Source organism: Cuculus canorus, chromosome 4, assembly GCF_017976375.1.
Source record: "Cuculus canorus isolate bCucCan1 chromosome 4, bCucCan1.pri, whole genome shotgun sequence".
In the NCBI taxonomy this organism is placed as follows: Eukaryota; Metazoa; Chordata; class Aves; order Cuculiformes; family Cuculidae; genus Cuculus; species Cuculus canorus.
The window spans coordinates 42,910,808-42,929,576 of record NC_071404.1 but is presented as its reverse complement, the minus strand read 5'-3'; the positions used below and the strand labels follow the sequence as shown (position 1 = coordinate 42,929,576).

The following is an 18,769-nucleotide window of genomic DNA, read 5'->3' as shown; positions in this document are numbered from 1 at the left end:
GAGGATTTAAAACTCAGTGTTCAGTTTCCTGCTATGACATCCTAAATGATTCGATTAAAAATAATTTGCCACCATGGTCCTCTGTAGCAGCTGTAAATCTGTGAAACAGTTTTATGGAAAGTGACAAATAAGTAGTGTTTCAGAACAAGCTGAATGAAGACTTTGCTCCAGCTAATAATGCTTTTTTACATTATTAATTTTTTTAATTAAAAAACTTGGGTAAATACTATTTAGAGAAAATCTTTACAATGAATATATGTTTTAAATAAATCAAATTTTCATGTAGCATTAGCAAAAGATAGCAAAGTACGGCCTTCCCAGTTTCAGACAAGTGAAAGAGAACTGATCATGTCTAGTAACAAGTACTGCTGGAAGATGTTAATGGGAGCCATGTCTGTATGGGACCCTGTCTCCTGAAAGCAGAACATTTTCCACTAAAAAATGTCTGCTCCTTTGAGAAACCTTCTCTATCAGTAAGTTACTCTTCCATTATTTTTTTCTGCCAAGACAGTTAAGAAGCTGGAAGAACCTGAAGTCTTAGTTTTTTAAATAAAAATACTATTTTTTACACTTTCTTTCTTCACACAGAAAGAAGTACTATTTAAGCTAAAAAGGTGATGCTGGCACAAGAACACACAATGCATGTGGGTATAAATCAGTGACAGATACATTTGTGATGAATATTAGACAGTGTTTAAGCCTAAGAGAAATGACGGACGGAGAAAGAAGGACTTTCAAAAAACCACTCCTAATGCAGGAACAGGCTTTATGATATTAGTAGCACACCATGCTATGAGACCACAACTGCAGTTTTTAACAATTAAGCAAATAAGTAATATGAAAGCTTTGGCTGAAATCTCATCATTTAGATTTTTTTAGGTTTCTAATATTTGAGCAGTTGCACATTTTCATATTACAAACAGTCTGACTGCTTCTGGTATCTTAAAGAATAGCAGTTTTCCAATGGTGGCACTTAACCTGGCAATATTCAGAGCTGCAAACTATGTTCCCAGACCTGTCATACTACCAGAGGTCAAAATAAAACATCATTAGGCTGAACAATTCACCAATCAATTAAAAAACTGAATATGTTTTAATGTATTGGCATTGACCTTAGCCCACTGAAAGCTTTCAACAAGTGCCACCGAGAAGTCAGAGAAATTATGAATGAGGTCTATGGAAAGTTGTATCTCATTAAGAAATATCATAATCTTAAGGCATTAGTATATTGTGAAAAGGACTTTTATTCTACACTTCTGCATTCACAGGTCTACAAAGGGAATGTGAAATAAGGTAGCACTATGAAATTACTACTTGATACCAAAATATTAAGCATTACTATGTGAAAATAATGGCTCATGCAGGTGCCAGTGAATTTTTAATTATGGTTTAGAAGCAGAACTTTCATACCATAGACAGAGGTTTGGTAGGTCACCACAGGAAAAGAAAACATCCTGTCTGAGCATAAACCTTTAGTTTGGAAAATAACATTTATTGTCCTTTTGCAGGTATAAGGAGGGTGCCTGCAGAAGCGGGGCTGAAGCAAAGGCAGCCTGCTTGCTGGTGTTGGGGTCTCCTCACTCGGGGCTGTGGGGTAGGATGCCTGCCTGCCCCTGCCTCCATGTCCCTGCCCTCAATAAAATCTTCATCTAGTTCTTCTACAGTATCTCGAAGACATAAGGTTTATAGGGAGAAACAAAGTCTGTTAGCCTGTGTGATAAAGTTGACAAGAACAGGAAAGTTTTGAGGCACGAAGTCCTGTCTAATGCCTGGCAAGAAGTCTCACATAGTCCAAACCAGATTGTGGGAGCAACGCCAAGTATATCGAAGATTAATTGGGACTAAGGTAAAGCACAAAGCTGTCACCAAGCATATTAGAATAAACATTATTAAAAAGACCAGATGTTCCAAACCAGACACACAGGGTAACGAATCTTGAATGTGTGAGAGGGCCAGGGTGGAAAACAACACCCGGGAATAAGTGAATTGGAGATATGACTGAAAACAGTCTAGACAAAACCAGAAACATCCTGTTTGAAGGTTGGAAGTCGAAGAGCTGTATAAAGATCCGCCTGAATGAGAAAAGCCAGTAGTACTTTCTCAATTTGACTCCTGTATGTCGTGCTGATTAAAAGAATGAGATTAGAGAAGATTATGAGGTCTGTGTCTCCTTCACCGCCGCATCAGAGTAGGGCTGATCTCCAGCACCTCACATTTAAAAGTATAGAAATTAATTAAAATGCTTGACAGGAAAGTTATTGGCGGCTGAAAAGCAAGATGCTATAAGCCCTGGAAACCCTCTATTGGGTGTGTGACGCTCGGAGCTGAACAGATACAAGGGAATTTCCACGGTCTGAGTGGTGACTGCTTAACACACCCCTTCTTTAAGACGGTACTGGAGCAGCTTTGCAGCCCAAGCCACTCCTCGCCCTCGTGCTCTTGCTCCGTTGGTTTTCGAGGGGCAAAGCCCCCCGCTGGGGGCGCTGCCAAGGCGGAACGTGCGCCGCGTCGCTCGTGTGCCGCCCGGAGCCCTGTGAGTGCTGCACCGCCGGCCGGAACCCAGGGGGTGCTGCACCGCGGCGGAAGGAGAGTAGCTCGGCATGGTGCGTGGAAGGGGAGAGGTGCTGGTGGCCCAGTCCCCATCGCCCCGTCCCCCAGTCCCCCCGCACCCCTAACCCTCTCCCCCGTCGCCTCCAGCCCCCCTGTCCCCTCCAGCCCCCCTGTCCCCTCCAGCCCCCGCTCCGTTTCTCCTGCCCTCCCAGCCCCCGCCCCCCCCCCCCCCCCCCCCCCCCCAGCGGCCGTGCGGGCCCTGAAGGGCTGCAAACCGGCCTTGCGTGTAAAAGTTGCCCCCTCCCCGCACCTGACGGCCCCAGGGACTGGGGGAGCCCCGAGTGACCCTGCCCGTGGCGCGGTCGCCATCCCTCGCGGAGGGGTTTGCGGCCCCCGGCCCGGGGCAGCAGGCATCTCCGGATGGGCGGGAGGAGGAATTGGAGAGCAGGGTTAGCGAGTGAAACAAGGGCAGGGGCTTCTTGAGCCTTCTTTAAATGTTCAGGACAATTTATCTTTAGGGATGAGAGGATTTCATGGTCCTAAACATTGATGCTGCTGTACGTAATGAGCTGTGCTAAAGTCTCTTGTTATTAATCACTGTTTCTAGCATCGTATTTTCATATCTAGTCTCCTTGCTTTTCAGGTGTTTCTTTTGCACACAGTTTTTAACTTCAAAGAATTTAAATTGCATATTGTTTGATAAATCCTTTCAGTTTTGTTCAAACACTGTCACTGAAAAGTATCTTAACTTAAACAGATGTAACAATTTTATTAATTCAGTGAGTAGTTTTCCATCTCTGTGCTGCACAAACAGCTAGAGAAGGAAAGCCTCTGCCTGGTGTGAGGCACTCAGTCTGCGAGGAGGGACAAGAACATCCTTTTTGTTTTGTTGTACAAATTGTATATGGCTTTTGTCAGAAATCTAGATGCAGCAATCAGAGAGAAGCTTGAATGGGGACATTTACTGCAAAGGTACAGAGAGGTAATTTCAGTTTCCTAGCTACAGAGTTCTACAAAATAGATATTTTGAGAGTAGTGACTATGTAAGATTTCTTATAGTGTTTTCTGTGCTCCAGTAGTTTTGTTACAGCATGTACCATGTTCAAGTAATTTTGTTGATGAGGAGGGTAGCTGGTGGAACTAATAAGCTGCTACTATGAGCTAAGGACTTTCTGAGGTACTGATGCATGGTGCGTGCTCCTGTCTTCCCTTTAATGTTATACTTCAGTAGCTTATAGCATTTTTTTATTTCTTTTCAGCCAAAGTTACGTAAAACCCAAGGAGGGAAGCAAGAGAAAAAAGTTATCCATCCTTACAGCAGAAAAGCTGCACAGCTTGCAAGGGAAGCACACAAACAGGAAAAGAAAGAGAAGTAAGTTGACTATGCAAAATCTGTGCAAAGACAGAAGGATAGCATCACAGTAGAATTTTTTTTTTTTGTGGGGAAGAGAGTGGTGGTGGAAGGGGACAGTTATGCTGATATAACCTTAAGATAAAAGAAGGATCTATATAACTTAATACTGCTGGGCCACATGAACTGCCAGAATTGCATTCATGAAATCAACTGACACGAAGTATATAGTTCTGCTACTTGAATTTTTGGATATTGTCCTTACAAGTTAGATATCTTCTTAGCACGGCATTTTGCTTTTTATAATCTGAAAGGCGCAATACTAATTATTTCACGTGAAGCTTAGTCATCTAGTTTGACCTCACTCGAAGATTTAATAAGAAACCTGCTTAGGGTCTAGCATCTTCTGCTGAAGTGCTGAGTTCATAGAAAAGAAAACCCAGAAACCTTCCTGCACAAGAAAGACTTGTGGATAAAACTGGGTAGTTAACTCATCTTTAGTGATTTCCCACTGTTCCTTGGCAAGTTTAGTTTTCTACTTTAAGTTTTACTTCCCCCTTCTTTCCTAATATGCAAGAAGTTTTTTATGCTGCTTCATGTTTTGTCTGTGCACTCTTACAATTGATCATAAGTAAGTCTTTATAGTAGATTATTTTCCTAGTGCTAAACTGACTACTTAGAGCTCTCTTCTTGCTTCAGAACTGCCATTTGGAGAGCTTAGTCACAAAAGATAACCGAATCATACTTTATTCTTAATGCTTACATCTGTGATTTTGCCGTAAAAAAACACTTGCACAAAAAATCCTAGAGTGAAGGAGTGATGTACTTATTATTCATTATGACACAGCACGCTCCATCAAATCTTCTAGTGGTTATCTGTATAAGTAAAATTATACTGATGGAGACAGGCATCTATGCTGACATTTCTTGCTAGAGTGCTATTTTTGATTCCTCTTGCAACAGCAAGAAGTTAAAGCAAGGAACTCCCACTGAAATAGTATTGTCCCTTTTAACTTTGTCATGGTTTAGCCATGACAAGAACAAACTTGCCCTTTAATTTTTTTCATTGAGAGTGTTTTATAGTCTATGCTAGAGCTTGTACAATGCAATCTGTTTTGTTGCAGATCAGAAAGTACCAAGAACATCATTCATTTCTGTACTAAATGCATTAATAATGCAGTAGTTAGGTCATCCTTTCCATGAAAAGGAATGAAAAGATGCTGGGTTTGTACTGACTAGGCCTTTCTTACTGAGGCAGCTAGATTTGTCAGGTAATAGTATGCAAGTAGTGTTGCTACTAATTCTAATACAGGTGCTTCTTCTGCTGAGCAGCTGAAAGGTTTACTGCTCTAATGGTATTTAGAGCGCTGTTAGTGTGTCTTGGACTACTGAAGCCACTTTTGCAGCAGAGGACTCTCAGCCTGTTGCTGTCATTGCCAACTCAAGGCTACAGGGCAAAATATGGAATCAAAATTGTGTTAGGAGCCAAAGGCTACTTAGTAGTTTTGAGCACCCAGACTTCAGAAAACAGAAAAAAATTACTGACATTCTAAATGATTCTCTAGGCATCTCTCTCAGAAAGCAATTATATCACACCACATACTTTCTGGGGTAATCTTAACCTTAACCTTAAGGTCACCTTAATCCTTTAGTTTGGTTTAAATGTTCTGGGTTCCCCTGGTGACAGACAAAAAAAAAATAAATTCTTTCATTTTTCTTAAGTTTCTTTTCTTTCAGCAGTTGTCACTAAATTTGGTTCTAAAGCGAGTTCTGGTCAATGTATTTACCAACAGTCTGTTTGAATGAGTTGAGTGCATCATTAGCAAGTTTGTGGCTATCCAGCTGGGAGGTGCTGTTGACTCTTTTGAGGGACGAGAGGCCTTGTAGAGAGATCTAGATAGACTGGACCATTGGGCTGTGATTAATGGGATGAAATGGTGGATTCTGCATGTGTGACAGTTACATTGGGCACAAGTGTGAACTAGGAGAGGCGTGGCTGTAAAGCAGCCCTGCAGAAAGGGATCTTGAGGTGCTAGTTGACAGCAGCCTCATTAGGAATCCACTGCCACAGCATCCAAGAGTGCAAACCACATCCTGGGGTGCATCAAACGCAGTACAACCAACTGGTCAAAAGAGGTGATTATCCTGCTATATTCACCATTGCTATGGCCTCACCTTGAGTACTATGTGGAGTTCTGGGCTCCACAATTTAGGAAGGATGTGAAAGTCCTTGAAGAGGGGAACAAAGCTGATAAAGGAGATGGAAGGCAAGTCCTGTGGCAAAGGACTTGGGAGAAAAGGAAGCTGGAGCTGTCTACAGCTTCCTGAGGAGGGGAAGTGGAGAGGGCAGTGCTGATCCCTTCTCCCTGATATCCAGGGATAGGATGCATGGGAATGGTTCAGAGCCGTGCCAGAGGACAGGACATTGGGAAGCATTTCTTTTTTGGAGGATGGTCAAACAGTGGAACAGCCTTCTTAGAGAGGTAGTTGATGTCCCAAGCCTGTCATTATTTACGGAGCACTTGGATAATGCTCTTTAAAACATGCTTTTGGTCAGCCCTGAATTGATCAGGCAGTTAGACTAAATTATCATTGTTGGTCCCTTATATTTTAATATTTTGAAGAGACAGTGGTCTTTGTAGCAGGATGGTTAGCCTTCCTGTTCCTTTCCTCTGAAATGTAGTAAAAGGAACTAGTCTTGGCAGCAGGATCCTTCCAAATGAAACAATATCATCACCCGCTGGTACATGTCACGGGTTACCTGAGGAAAAAACACTATTTTATGAAAGAACAGTAATTACTGGCAGCCAAACAAAGTAATAAAATACAAACTTCAAGCAACCCAGTGAAAGATCAGATGGATTATCCTGAGCTTTTGTGAGGATCAGTGAAACCTAATGCCTTCACAGAGAAGTGCTCAGTAGAAAGAAACTTAACTTAAGATTAGAGGATGTAGATAGCTGTCCTTTCTCTTAGTTTGTCTCTAGGTTCCTTTTTAGGCCTCACAGAACAGAAATGCTCTATAGAGAGAAACTCATCTTCAGATTAGAGGATGTAGATTGCAGTCCTTTTCTTTAGACTTTGTTTCTTCATTCATGCTTTTTCTCTTTCAAGCACTCCTACTCTTTCAGGTGTGAGGCTGATGGTAAAAGGTGTAACCCTTCATTTTGCATTGGGAATCTATTCCACCGAAACTAGCGTGTCAGTCTGGACCATCCAAAGTACATTGTGATAGCAAAATGATCTATCTGTTAATAATATTTCTACATCTTGCATTTCTTGGTCCTAAATGATTAACTAGTGGTGTTCACAGATTTGTTTTGTTGTGGTGGTCTAAAAATAATTTGCATTAGAATAAAGGCAGTGGAGGATGTTTTTATTTTCTGTACTGGCTTGAAGATCAATTTAGCTCAAAAGATATGAATAATGTTGATTTCTTTTCTTCCCTAGTTTCTTTAGAAGTCTTGTTAAGGGTTCTAGTTTCTTTTAAATATCTTATTATCTTAATTATCAGCTTGTTAAATCTTATTTTTTTTTTTTTAATATTGGGAGTTAAGCATGAGTTTAAAATCAGTCAGTTTAGCCACTAAGCAGTCTTTTTAGTATAATTACTTAGCTTTCAGTTTCTTTAATATAATTTAATGATGGGGTTTGGTTTCGGTTTGCAGAGCTCTGAAAAAAACAAGATCAATTTCTGATGCTCTAGAATGAGGAAAGCTTTCCACTTATATGCTTATGAAAAAGAAGTAGCCCACACCAGTTTTTAATTCCTCATTGCTTTTGTAGGTCTGTTAAATGTCTTCCTTTAGTGGCAGCTGATAATATTAAACAAATGCTCTGGCATTTGTCACTTCCAAATTTGAGACTTAACTGCCATAGTGGTTGCTAAATTTTGCAATAATATTTCTTGAACATACATTTTTATCAGTTGATTACTATTTGATAATGGTATTACTGTAGGTGTAGGAAGCCCTTGAATGGTGTGTTACTGGAAAGTGAGAATGTCTTCTGTAGGAGTATTGGTAAACGTTTGCCGTGGTTTTGTGTTGATGTTTTTTTCCATTGGTACATGGCTGGAGACAAGATCCAGTGCGAGAGACAGTTTAGGCTTCTATTTACTTTTTTACTTTTCTGTATCATGGAGCAAGAGAGGTAACTACTGTGAATATTCCTGTCCATACTAAACGGGAAGGGAAATTGTGTTTAGTTGTGAAGTGCATATTTGAGTATGTTTTTCCCCAGCAAGATAAAAAGTGGAGACAGTACCTACAAGGAATTCCAACTAGTAGTAGTTTACAGCCTCTGTTGTCCAGATACTCTTTAATGGAAGAATTCGCAATGAAATGTGATGGTAATAATAAGCTTATTGTCCAGAAACTGGCTGAACAACAAAAGACCAATCTTGACTGTAATAAGAGGAGACAGACTAGTTCGTTTCAGAAAATTGAGTGCAATCTTAAGTCATCTTGTTTACTTGTTTCACACCTTTTTCATGCTGCCTCCCTCTTCTCTCTTTTCTTCAAGGTCTAATGAGCAGCAACAAATTCCACTATATTACTACTAATTTATTCTTTCTTAATCTACATGTGAATCCTTATTCCTATAGGCAACTTGTTTGCTCTGGTAAATAATTACAAGGATGTTATATGAGAGAGCAGTAACTGGTTCACTGGCGCCAATAGGACATTGCTTTTTCTATGCTTTAGGAAAACAGACTATAATGGGATATTCCTGGAACTTCTCTCACTATTGATGTACTAACACAAAGCATGTTTCATTTACAGCTGCTGATGCAACTGCTGAAATCTATCTCTGGTCTTGGTAGCTAAAGCTGATCTAGTATTGTATTTTTTTTCCTGCCTTTTTTCCTCCTGATTCAAAGTATGCCCTTTCTATTGTGCATATACTGTAAATTTTTAGGAGTCTCAGTAGTTTCATTACAAATATACTAGTTTAATATTCTCATGCTGTGAGAGTTTTTACAGTATTTCTGGATCTGGTATTAAGCTACCCCTTAGGAATAAGTAGTAGAATTAAAATATCTTCTTGTGGAGCTCTTTCCTTGTTTTTTCCTAAGCTTTTCTCTTGTCTAATCTCTTAATCTCCCTTGAGCCATTATGCTTCTAGTTGTGCTGTGTGCAGCATTGATGCTTTGAGATGTGTTCTTGCAGATGCATTCTGTGGATGTAAAGAAGTGTTAGCTCTTAATTATTTGTTTTGCTTACAGAAATGAAAAAAATGAACTGAAAAAATATCAGAATTTTTATTTCTTATAGAGGGATTCTCATATGGAAGTGTCCTAAAATGCTTAACCAAACCACTAATTGGTGTGTAAGCTGACAAAACTCGACATTTATAGGGAGAAATATGGATGGCTTTTAGTAACCTGGAACAAGGAAATATGTCTTGTCAATCGTGAATTTTTTTTCATAATGAAAGAGTCTATCTTCTCAGAACCATAGATGATGTTTGTATGTGTGGATATTATAGGTAAAACTGATTTGACAAATATGTATTCATTGTTAGTAGTGAGTAAATCAGTTGAATATGATACCTGAAATAATGCAGATGGAGCATGAAGGCTCTAACCTTTTAACAGCCTAGTAAGCATCAAAAGAACCACTAATATCCTTATTAATAATCAGTGCCTGAGCAAGTGATTTTTGCAGAGGCACGAGGAGGAAGAACCATTAGGAAGCAACAGCCTACCACAAGATTGCATCCTTATCCTCATCTTCTCTTTCTGCTGAGCAAAAGATATTACTTGTTGCTAGGAAGGTGATGAGAGGAGCTTTCTTTGACATACGTTATTTGACTAGCCTCCCTGCTAATCTGTTGTCTCCTAGCAGTCGTTGAGGTGAGGTTTTTATGAAAGCTATGATCGGGCAGCGCCTGATCCTATAATTCAGTGTTTCCCATACTGAACTAAGTTGTGTGCAGCTAGAGACTAAATGTTTTTCTTCCTGCAGAAAGTTGTGGCTGTATTCTTCGTTGCCTAGATAAATAAATGATCCAGTGATCCTTGCAGTTGCAAATGGTAGTTTCTAGTGTTTTAAAGCAGAGATACATGACAGAAATTATTGCTCTAGTCAGGCAACTTTTCTAGATGGCATCATAGATTTTCTCCACAGCAACTATTTGTAGACAGGCTTGGCTGGCTTTGTTGTTATGCAGAGTTCACAGCAGGACCTGCTGGTGTGGAGTTCCACTGCATTGAATGCATGCTTTTCTTGGTCACTGTACCCTTCTAAAGTCCCGTTTGTAAGTGCTCTGTGGGCTACCTACCCCATTTTTTTTTTTTTTTACAAGACGTCTGCAGCTGACTCCTAAAGCTGATCTCTAGTCTTAACTCCTTTTACTTTTCTTTTTTTTACATAGTCTCATCCAGGTCTGTCCTTTAACCCATAGGAACAAGAGTAATTTTTGTTTAAACACTAAAGTCTTTTAATTAATCAGCCAGCTTGGGGGTTGGTTTTGGCAGATATGATAAAACGCAAAGCCCATGCTTGACTTCTACAAGCTTTTGCATTAAAAATGCTTATCTCAGATGCTGGGGTACCTATAGAGGTAAAAAGACTTTTCTTGAATGCGTTAGTGCAATTCTTAGTAGCTCACACATTCTGTGCATTTGGATATTGCTTTAGACAGTATTTAGAAGATGAAATAATTATCGAAAAAGCTAATTTTTATTTTAATAATGTAGGTTTCTGGCCAGGTGTCATAAATACATTTGTTTCTGGAAAGTAGGACTTTCTCTTTTGATCCAAATTTTTGTGGCAGCTGACAGACTACTGTGTTTTGACTTCAGTTAACTCTAAACTGTTCATTAAATTCTATAGACTTCAACGAATTCAATGAAGGAGCACATTAGCTTTGACCTGTGACTTTTGACATTATTTGTTGTTTGTCAGTCGTATCCTTTATGATTTTCCTTACCCTGTATTGATTTTCTTTACCCTATATCAATTTTCTTATTGAAGTATTCCTATTTGAAATTTTACCTTGACTTTCATTGCGACCTAAAATAATATTTTTTTTTTTGAGGAAGAAAATGAAGATAATTATTTGTGTGATACTCATTCCTGGCTAACATATCTATATTTTTTTCTCTGTTAGATTGAAGACTGACAAAGCTTTGCGTTTGAGTATCATTGGTGAGGAGAAACTTCTGTTACTCAATACAGCACTCAATACAGCATTTAACATAGATTAAATTTTACCAACTTTATAGAAACTCTGTTAGTGTTTCTTTCTCCATGGTCTGACTCTGTAATTTTAAAATGGACTTTGTTGAAATGCTATAATACCCTTTTCACTCAAGTAGTATAAACAGGGTTGGACTTGGGGCTGAGTATAGCCTAATCATTAGGCAAGTACATGACAACAGGAAAATATAGACCAAATGTCTATTTTATACATCTGTACATATATTTATTGTACTTCTATCCATGCCTTTTTTTAATTGCTTTTAAAAGAGAACAATATATGTAGGTTAACAGACACATTGTATTACCAAGTAAATTCAAAAATTTGAGACACAACCTGGAATATTTTCTGCTTTGTTATGACTGATGCTACACTTTTCAATTTAATCTGTTTAAAAATTTTGATGATCAGAACTCTTGCTCAGCTATTGTGTTGGGTTTTTTCCCCCTTGGGGCCTTCCTAAGTTTCCATCTTAAGCAGTTTTTTTCCTTTGATATTTTAAAACACTAATTTGGAGTAAAGCAAAGTGTAACTTTTTTTTCCCCCATAAGGAAGATACAAAATAAATCTGAAATCATGTAAAAATGTTTCTATTACAGTTACCTTCATACCTACACTAAGTATCTAGGTGAGATAAGTAGACTAAGTAAGTCTAAGATGCCATTAAAAATCTTGAAAAATGGAGGGTTATTTTAAAAACTTTGAAGAACTGTGTTTTAGCTACAGTGATGGTGTAGCCATTAATGTTAAGTTTGTTCTTGTAGGAGAAAAATTGGAATGGTTTCAAAGTCACCTTGACCCCAGTAAAATTGAGTACACAAAGCAGGAAGCTGGCGAACTAATTGAAAGGTAAGACTGATGTTAAAAACACGATTAAAAGCTTTATTTGTCTTCTAAAATAGTGTTCTTATTAAATAAGATCTGTAAAGTGATGATGACCAAGAGGAGGACATTTTATATATTACTATTAATAACATCAAAGAGTTAATTTTATTGCAACTGAGGTTAATTATATATTGAATGATGTATATACTCACAAGAATTACTGAAGTAAGCAGCATATTGTGTGGTATTTTTATTATTTAATACCTGCTTTGTAGTATGTGAAAGACTATAAATGATTTGGACAGTAGTAATTGCATGAATTTGTTAATTGAAGTATTCAGTACACTAAATGCAGAGATTTTTACTTACTCCTTTATTCTTCAGCTTTATTTGCTGAGAAGATGAAACCATATTCAGGTGGGTCAGTTTTTAGGGTAGGAAGTATCAATATTGAATCTCCTAAGATGGAACTTGGTGATTTCTGTGCTGCTGGATGTATGTACCTGTGGCTTGTTGCCATTTTTCATCTGCTAGCTAAATAATGTAATATATATGTTTTCTTAAACATAAGTTTCTTTCAGAAACTCTTTCCTCCATTGTTAATAAAATCTGCAAACTGGCAGTCATTACTGATGTTACTTGTAAGGGCAGTAAAACTTAATTGTTGGGTTTGAGTTAGATGCTTGTGAGGTGATGTAGAACACATGCCAAAGAAGTGTTTTACTTGCAGATTTAGTTTTGAGGTGATGAAATTTAGCAATTAAAAGTTAGGAATACTTATATTTTACGCTGATCTACCACAGCAGGTGAATTATAATCTCCAGTTTTGTTTTGGGTAAGCATAGTTTAAAAAAGCAAATGAAAACCAAACAAACCACACAGTCCTTCTGGAAGATTAAAATTAAGTTCTGGAAGGAGCTTCCACTTTCAAGATTGAAGTAATTGTTGAAATCTAAGAAACATCTCTGACTAATATAGAAAATAAATATAGTTAGTAAGATAACTTCTTAGTTTATCAAAGTAATTCTGTTTTGCAAAAGTTTTGCATGATTGTGTCTAGCATAAATGCATTTTATTTATTTCAGTTATATGTGTCGATTCAATGCTGAATTGGAGCAGATTGAATTACAAAACAGTATTAAAGGTAGACAAGGAAGACAGCACGGTTCACGGGAAACTGTGATCAAGCAGACCATAGAACGTGAAAGACAGCTCTATGAAGGCTATGGAATAGGTATGTAAAAGCATTAGAAATAATCCTGTGGTCACAGCTCTTCCTGCTCACAAGGCTAGAATCTAAGTGGAATTTCTAGGCATTATCTTTATTTTTCTTTTTCAAAGGAATTGACTAATAGGTAGGTATGTAGGTATGCCTTGCAGAGGAATTTGGTAGGAGGGGCAAGGTGAAGAAAAGGAAAAAAAGATGGTGGAGAACTGACTCATATATTTCCGCTTTACTACTTTGACTTCATGCATCTTTTCTAATACTGCCTCTTTAGTGCAAGCATGTGTAACATACCTTTGAAAATATAGTGAGATTTAATGCACCTGTCATAGATACAAATTCAGTTCAGCAGCTTGATTGGACCTTCATTATATACAAGGTATTTTTTATCTTAGTGCACTTCAGTAGGACTAGATAGAAGAATGTCAAACGCACAAGCACAACATCTAAGAATCCAGAAATATTGCAAGCAAAATTTGAGGTTATTAGTAAGAAAAGCATTCAGAGAGGATGTTGCAACTTCACATATTAAATATGTTCTCAAATCATTCATTATTTGTTATGCCAGCTGCTGCAGGTTTTGCTCTCTGTCTAGGATGCTATTCATTCAGAGAAAATAGTTGTAGCTAAATACTGTAATTAGAGATTGGGGAGAAATGGAAATCAGCTGGAATCTGCTTTTATGCTCTAGCTCATTATCATCCCTGGAACCTGTGGTGAGGGCAGCTTCTATAACTGACTTAGTATTTGTTGGAGTTTTTCTCTCCCTATTTTTGAACTCAGTTATTTCTTATATGCACGTGCATTTGCTGTGAAAAGACTACTTGATGTGATTTGTTCACATTTAGGAAAGTCTCCTAAATATATATATGTGTATCATTTATATGTAGATTTAACTATAAATTTATCAGTTATATGCACGTTAAAAATGAATTTTTCTTTATTGGGTGTTTACGAAAGTGGTAGATATCCAAAAGTATAGTAAATTTTAGTCTTTTTCTTAAAAAAAAAAGTACCTGTACAGGGATTATTGAGTCCATCTGTGAGGTTGAGTTTTGTTAGCAGCTATGTGTCACTTCCTTACTCCTTAAATATATCTAAATTAATTTTTACTGCAATTTTCTTCCTGATGTTATCATGTTTGTGTGATTTTTGTTAGTCTGGTCTTATATTTTCGTAGCGAAGCCATTGAAAGGGAATCCTAGATATTTACAGGATATACCTTGGAACTCAGAGTTAGCATGTTTTCAGTTGAAAAGCAGCATAATAATTTCATCTGAATATCAGGTATGCTAGATTTCCTTTTATTTACTTTGCATGTTCTCACAGGAGCATAATGTAAACCTTAGGGAAAAACAGCCTTTAAAGGAGACTACATCAGTTTTACTAGTTAATTCTTGAAATTTCAGAATATAAGCAGCAATGTCTACTCAGTTTCCTTCTTGAACAGAGCTTGGTGATGTAAACAGTGAGTTTGGCAGCAGTGGCACCATGCTAATTTGGGCCAACTGCCCCAGAAATATGCAGAGGTTTGTATCTGTTCCTTCTATCAAAGCGCTGATCTAGCATACAGTTCAGTGTTATTCTCAGATAAACCAGGACTAAATGACAAGACTACTTTCAAATGAAGCCCTTCAAATTACGTTGTTTTTTTTTTTTCTTCAAAAAACACACTAAAGCATTTAATGGCTTTTATTTACTTACACAGAATATTCTCTTTGGAAAAAGTCCTAACAGTTTTATCTAGCCTGTCATCCAGGGCATTGCTCCTTGTAAAATACCCCAGAGAAAGGAAGAACTTCTTTCTCTCACAGGGGCTAGGATATTTCAGCCTTTGGCATCGTGCTGCCAAGAGTGCAGTTTAAGGAACTACAAAGAAAACAAGAGAGACCGTGGTATTGTTTCAGTGCTTGGTCAGGAAGGATGGACCTAATACGGCATTGATGTCTGCCTGTCACTCAGTCCTGATAAACAAAAAAAAGAATTAAGTAAATATTTCTTTGCCCTGCTCAGCTGTGAGCTATTTACCAAGAAGCAGGCTGTGGAAATCACTGTAATTGGTCACAAAACATTTTGCATATATTACTGTTCTTCAGTTGGTAACTTTGTAACCCAGTGTGAAGGGAAGGAATATTTTTCTGAATTGTAAAGTCTATGTGGCCACAAAGATAAGGAAGTGGTATCATCATCCTACATTCTGTAGTAGCAAAATCTATAATCCCGCATTGATAACATGATCTGGTTTATTACTGTAAGACTTGGGAAAACTGATAGATGGCATGACCATAATGTTTAGAGTTTGCCCAGGGACAGTGGAAGGAGTTGCTGAAATTTCAGAGACTTTAAAGCCAAAATAATAAAGTGGATTTAACATTACAGAGGTAACAATTGTCTTCCTTGTCGAGAAACCTGCTGACTGTGAATTCTGTAGAGTTCATAGGCAATAATGAGGTATTTTATACTGTGCCAACGTTTCAAGGCTCTTAAGGCGTACATCTCTATAAATTAGCAAAGATGTTAAACACGGGTCACTTGCACTACTTTAGGACTGACTGAGAAAAGAATGACACTGAATCAAGGCAAAGCAGCTTAGACATCATAGGTGAAATTCTGCTTCAATTTATTAACTACACATCTGGTAGGAACATTTTGGCTAGTTCAAGAAAAGACAAAAAAAAATCTGTCCGATAGTTCCCTAGAAGATGTTTGCCTTACTTCTTATTACCAAACTAAAAAAGATTTGTAGTGAATGTGTTCTGTAACTGTAAGTCATGTGTCTTGCTTGCAGTGGTGACAAGTGCTTTGATTGTTTTTTCCAAAATAATTTCAAAATACTTATGGACCACTTACTACTCTGATTAATCAATGCAAGGCTTGTATATTTAGGCCCATTTTGAAACTCAGCTTTCTTATTTTACCTTTTATCTGTCATACATATTTATTGTAAGGTCTGCAGACCAGAATTGTCTTTTATTACATAAGTGAGTGAATGTCTGTTAAAAACTAGCATAATCAGACCTTGTTCTTGGTTGAGGGTGTTAGTTGCGCCTTTAAAACAAATGATAAATTAATTTCCTAGTTTCTTCACTGTACTTTTTTTGAAGGGTAACTTTAAAGGCTTAAAATCTTACTGTTTCTCAAATATGTCAGTTTAGAGAAAATGAAGCATCCTCTTTTTACTGTTTTTCAGAATTGGATTTTCAGTAACTGGTACAACTTGAATTCTGGAACAGTTCATAAGTATAAGCTCACTTTTCTTTAGCAGTGAGAGGTCTATATATTGCTCTAGAAACTTTCTAATATGAATCCTCATTCTCATTTTCTTGGTCTGTTAATCTCTGAAATATGTTCAGCCCTTTAACTCACATTTCTTTCACTTGAATAATGTCACACACCTAATAGTATTTAATTTTATTCTCATTAGAAATCCCAGACATTATGAACAGGAAGCATCTTAAATTTTTCAGGTAAGTTCTTTTTGTTATCGCTACTAATCTATTTAGGCAAAACTTTCTGAATTCAACGTGCTGTATGTCCTTGTTCTTAAAAAAGGAATATAGCAAAACTGTCAAAGAATTTATCATTTGAAAAGGAAACTAGGTATTGTGATGCTGTTTTGGCAATTCTTAGCTGTTACAAGCTAATCACTGGTGACAGTTTATCATTAAAACATTGAAAACATTAGAAAGCTTAAACAGTTAGAATTCCATTTCTGTAACTTATGTATCTTCTTTTAGAATTCTTAGAGAATATTCTCTTTGCCAAAAATTCTCACCTGAGCTCTTCACTGATTTACACAAAAAGGATTAGTGTTTACTGATAATGTTTAAAGATCAAGACATAGGTTTATTGATAAATGGAATTACACTCTTTTCTTACCTGAAATGAGATTTCAGATGGTAATTGTAGTCATATAATGTAGTGACCTAAGTTATTTACAGTCAGAACTTATCATTAAGTAACTAAACCAGCACTAAAATCTTAATCATTTTTTCTAAGAGCCAACTCTAGTTGTAGTAGTGTTGTGTTTTGGTGTATATACTACTTGAAAATTTTAAGCAAATTGATGACCAATTAAAAGTTGTGTGAGCTCTGAAACTTGCTGTTACCTTGTCTGGGCCAGCAAGCCATTGTGCCTTGGTAATGGATTGGATGAACGTTCTTGCTGAGACATGAATGCTTGTGTTGCCAGGAATGATATACCAATAACTGCTACAAGTGGTATGTGGCTGGAAATCATACTTACAGTATATTAGAGTCAGAAATCTCAAGAGAGACAGGCCTCTGGCTGCTGTATTTATAAATACACAATTGACTTCTTGTACTGGGATGTCTGATGGAAGTGGTGTTGCTTAATTAGCTTGGTAGAGCAAAAACACGTCTGTCTCTGCCCTTGAGAAAAATTATCCGTGAAATGCACTTACTATAATCAAGCAAGCATTCTATTAAATGAGTACTGGATTTGATTTGTGATATCTAAACAGACCTTTTCTCCTTCATGCATTCGTTTGAAATAATATACTTTCGTTATGTTTGCTGGGATTTTGTGTCCCTTTGAAGTCAGTCATATAAGATATTAACAGTTACCATAAAACATAATGAAGGACTTTATGTACTTGTGATATTAGCTGTGTAAATTGAGCACCCAGATCAAGAAGCTCTTCCAAACAGCTTTCACATTGCTTATGTGAACTGGAGTTTAATGTGTCAAACCTCAAAGCAGGTGATCTGATGTAACTGAGGATACAACAAGTATGTGGGAATAAAGTAAATCATGTGGGTTTTGTTCAGAATATCAAATCTTAAAGTACTGAATCCTTCAGAGAAATTACGGCTGCTGTAGTGTACAGAATCAGGTGAAAACGGTGCTTATTTATACTGCAGTGGGACTGATAGTATGATTTTAGAAAAGCACTCCCACTTAAGTTAGCATCTTCTGAAGAAAGGTGAATTAAGTCTGCCATTCCTTCTTGCTATTTCTATAGATAATTGTTTTTCATTATTTTTTTTTTTTCTTCAAGAGAATGGGATGGTGATCTGAAGAAACTGCCAAACATCAAAATGAAGAAGCTCTCAGCTAAGGATGTTGCTTGCAGTCAGCCTAAGGTGGTAGATGTGGAAACTAAAGAAGAATTGAGTAAAGGAGAAGAGGTGGCCCTAATGAATACCAGCTGATATTCAAGAGCTGAAACAGCTGAAGAGAATTTTAAGAAACCTATTTTAATTACCACTGAAAAAAAGAATAAATTCTAACTGTATTTGCAAAGGCTTTGCTAGTTGCATTTTTATGACCTCACTATGTACCTATGGAAAAGAGTAAACAGTATATTACTAGGTAAAGCTGTATATTATTGGATAAAAAATTTGCATATAAGTACTTGAAATCTTAATTGTGTCCTTATTTCTCATACTGTACCTTCTCTTTAAGATGCACACTTATGAGTTAACAATGTAATTGTAGTTTGTAACCTGAAATCCTGGCTAGCTGAGTACCTCTTCCTTGGTCATAGAGCAGTCAGGATTCAAACATTGTTAGAAACACTTTGTGGTGGGAAATTTTACCTTTCCCTGGTAATGGCAAGAATGTGTCATTTAGCATATAAATAGCAGGT

General features: G+C 37.3%; 1 protein-coding gene across 5 annotated transcripts; it reads left to right on the top strand.

Annotated features, from left to right (window-relative positions):
- The first annotated feature begins 2,490 nt into the window (after positions 1-2,490).
- TMA16 (translation machinery associated 16 homolog) lies at positions 2,491-18,534 on the top strand. 5 transcript variants are annotated; one of them, XM_054064378.1, is made up of 7 exons: positions 2,491-2,603; positions 3,810-3,922; positions 11,018-11,055; positions 11,872-11,956; positions 13,018-13,166; positions 16,582-16,624; positions 18,179-18,534. In XM_054064378.1, exons 1-7 carry the CDS (start codon positions 2,601-2,603, stop codon positions 18,330-18,332), a joined length of 585 nt encoding a protein of 194 aa, XP_053920353.1. In that variant the 5' UTR covers positions 2,491-2,600; the 3' UTR covers positions 18,333-18,534. The 5 variants fall into 5 exon arrangements, with proteins under 5 accessions (XP_053920353.1, XP_053920351.1, XP_053920354.1 ...); XM_054064376.1 differs by lacking the exon at positions 2,491-2,603 and adding an exon at positions 3,069-3,107; XM_009565166.2 differs by lacking the exon at positions 2,491-2,603 and adding an exon at positions 3,440-3,532.
- The last annotated feature ends 235 nt before the right edge of the window (positions 18,535-18,769 follow it).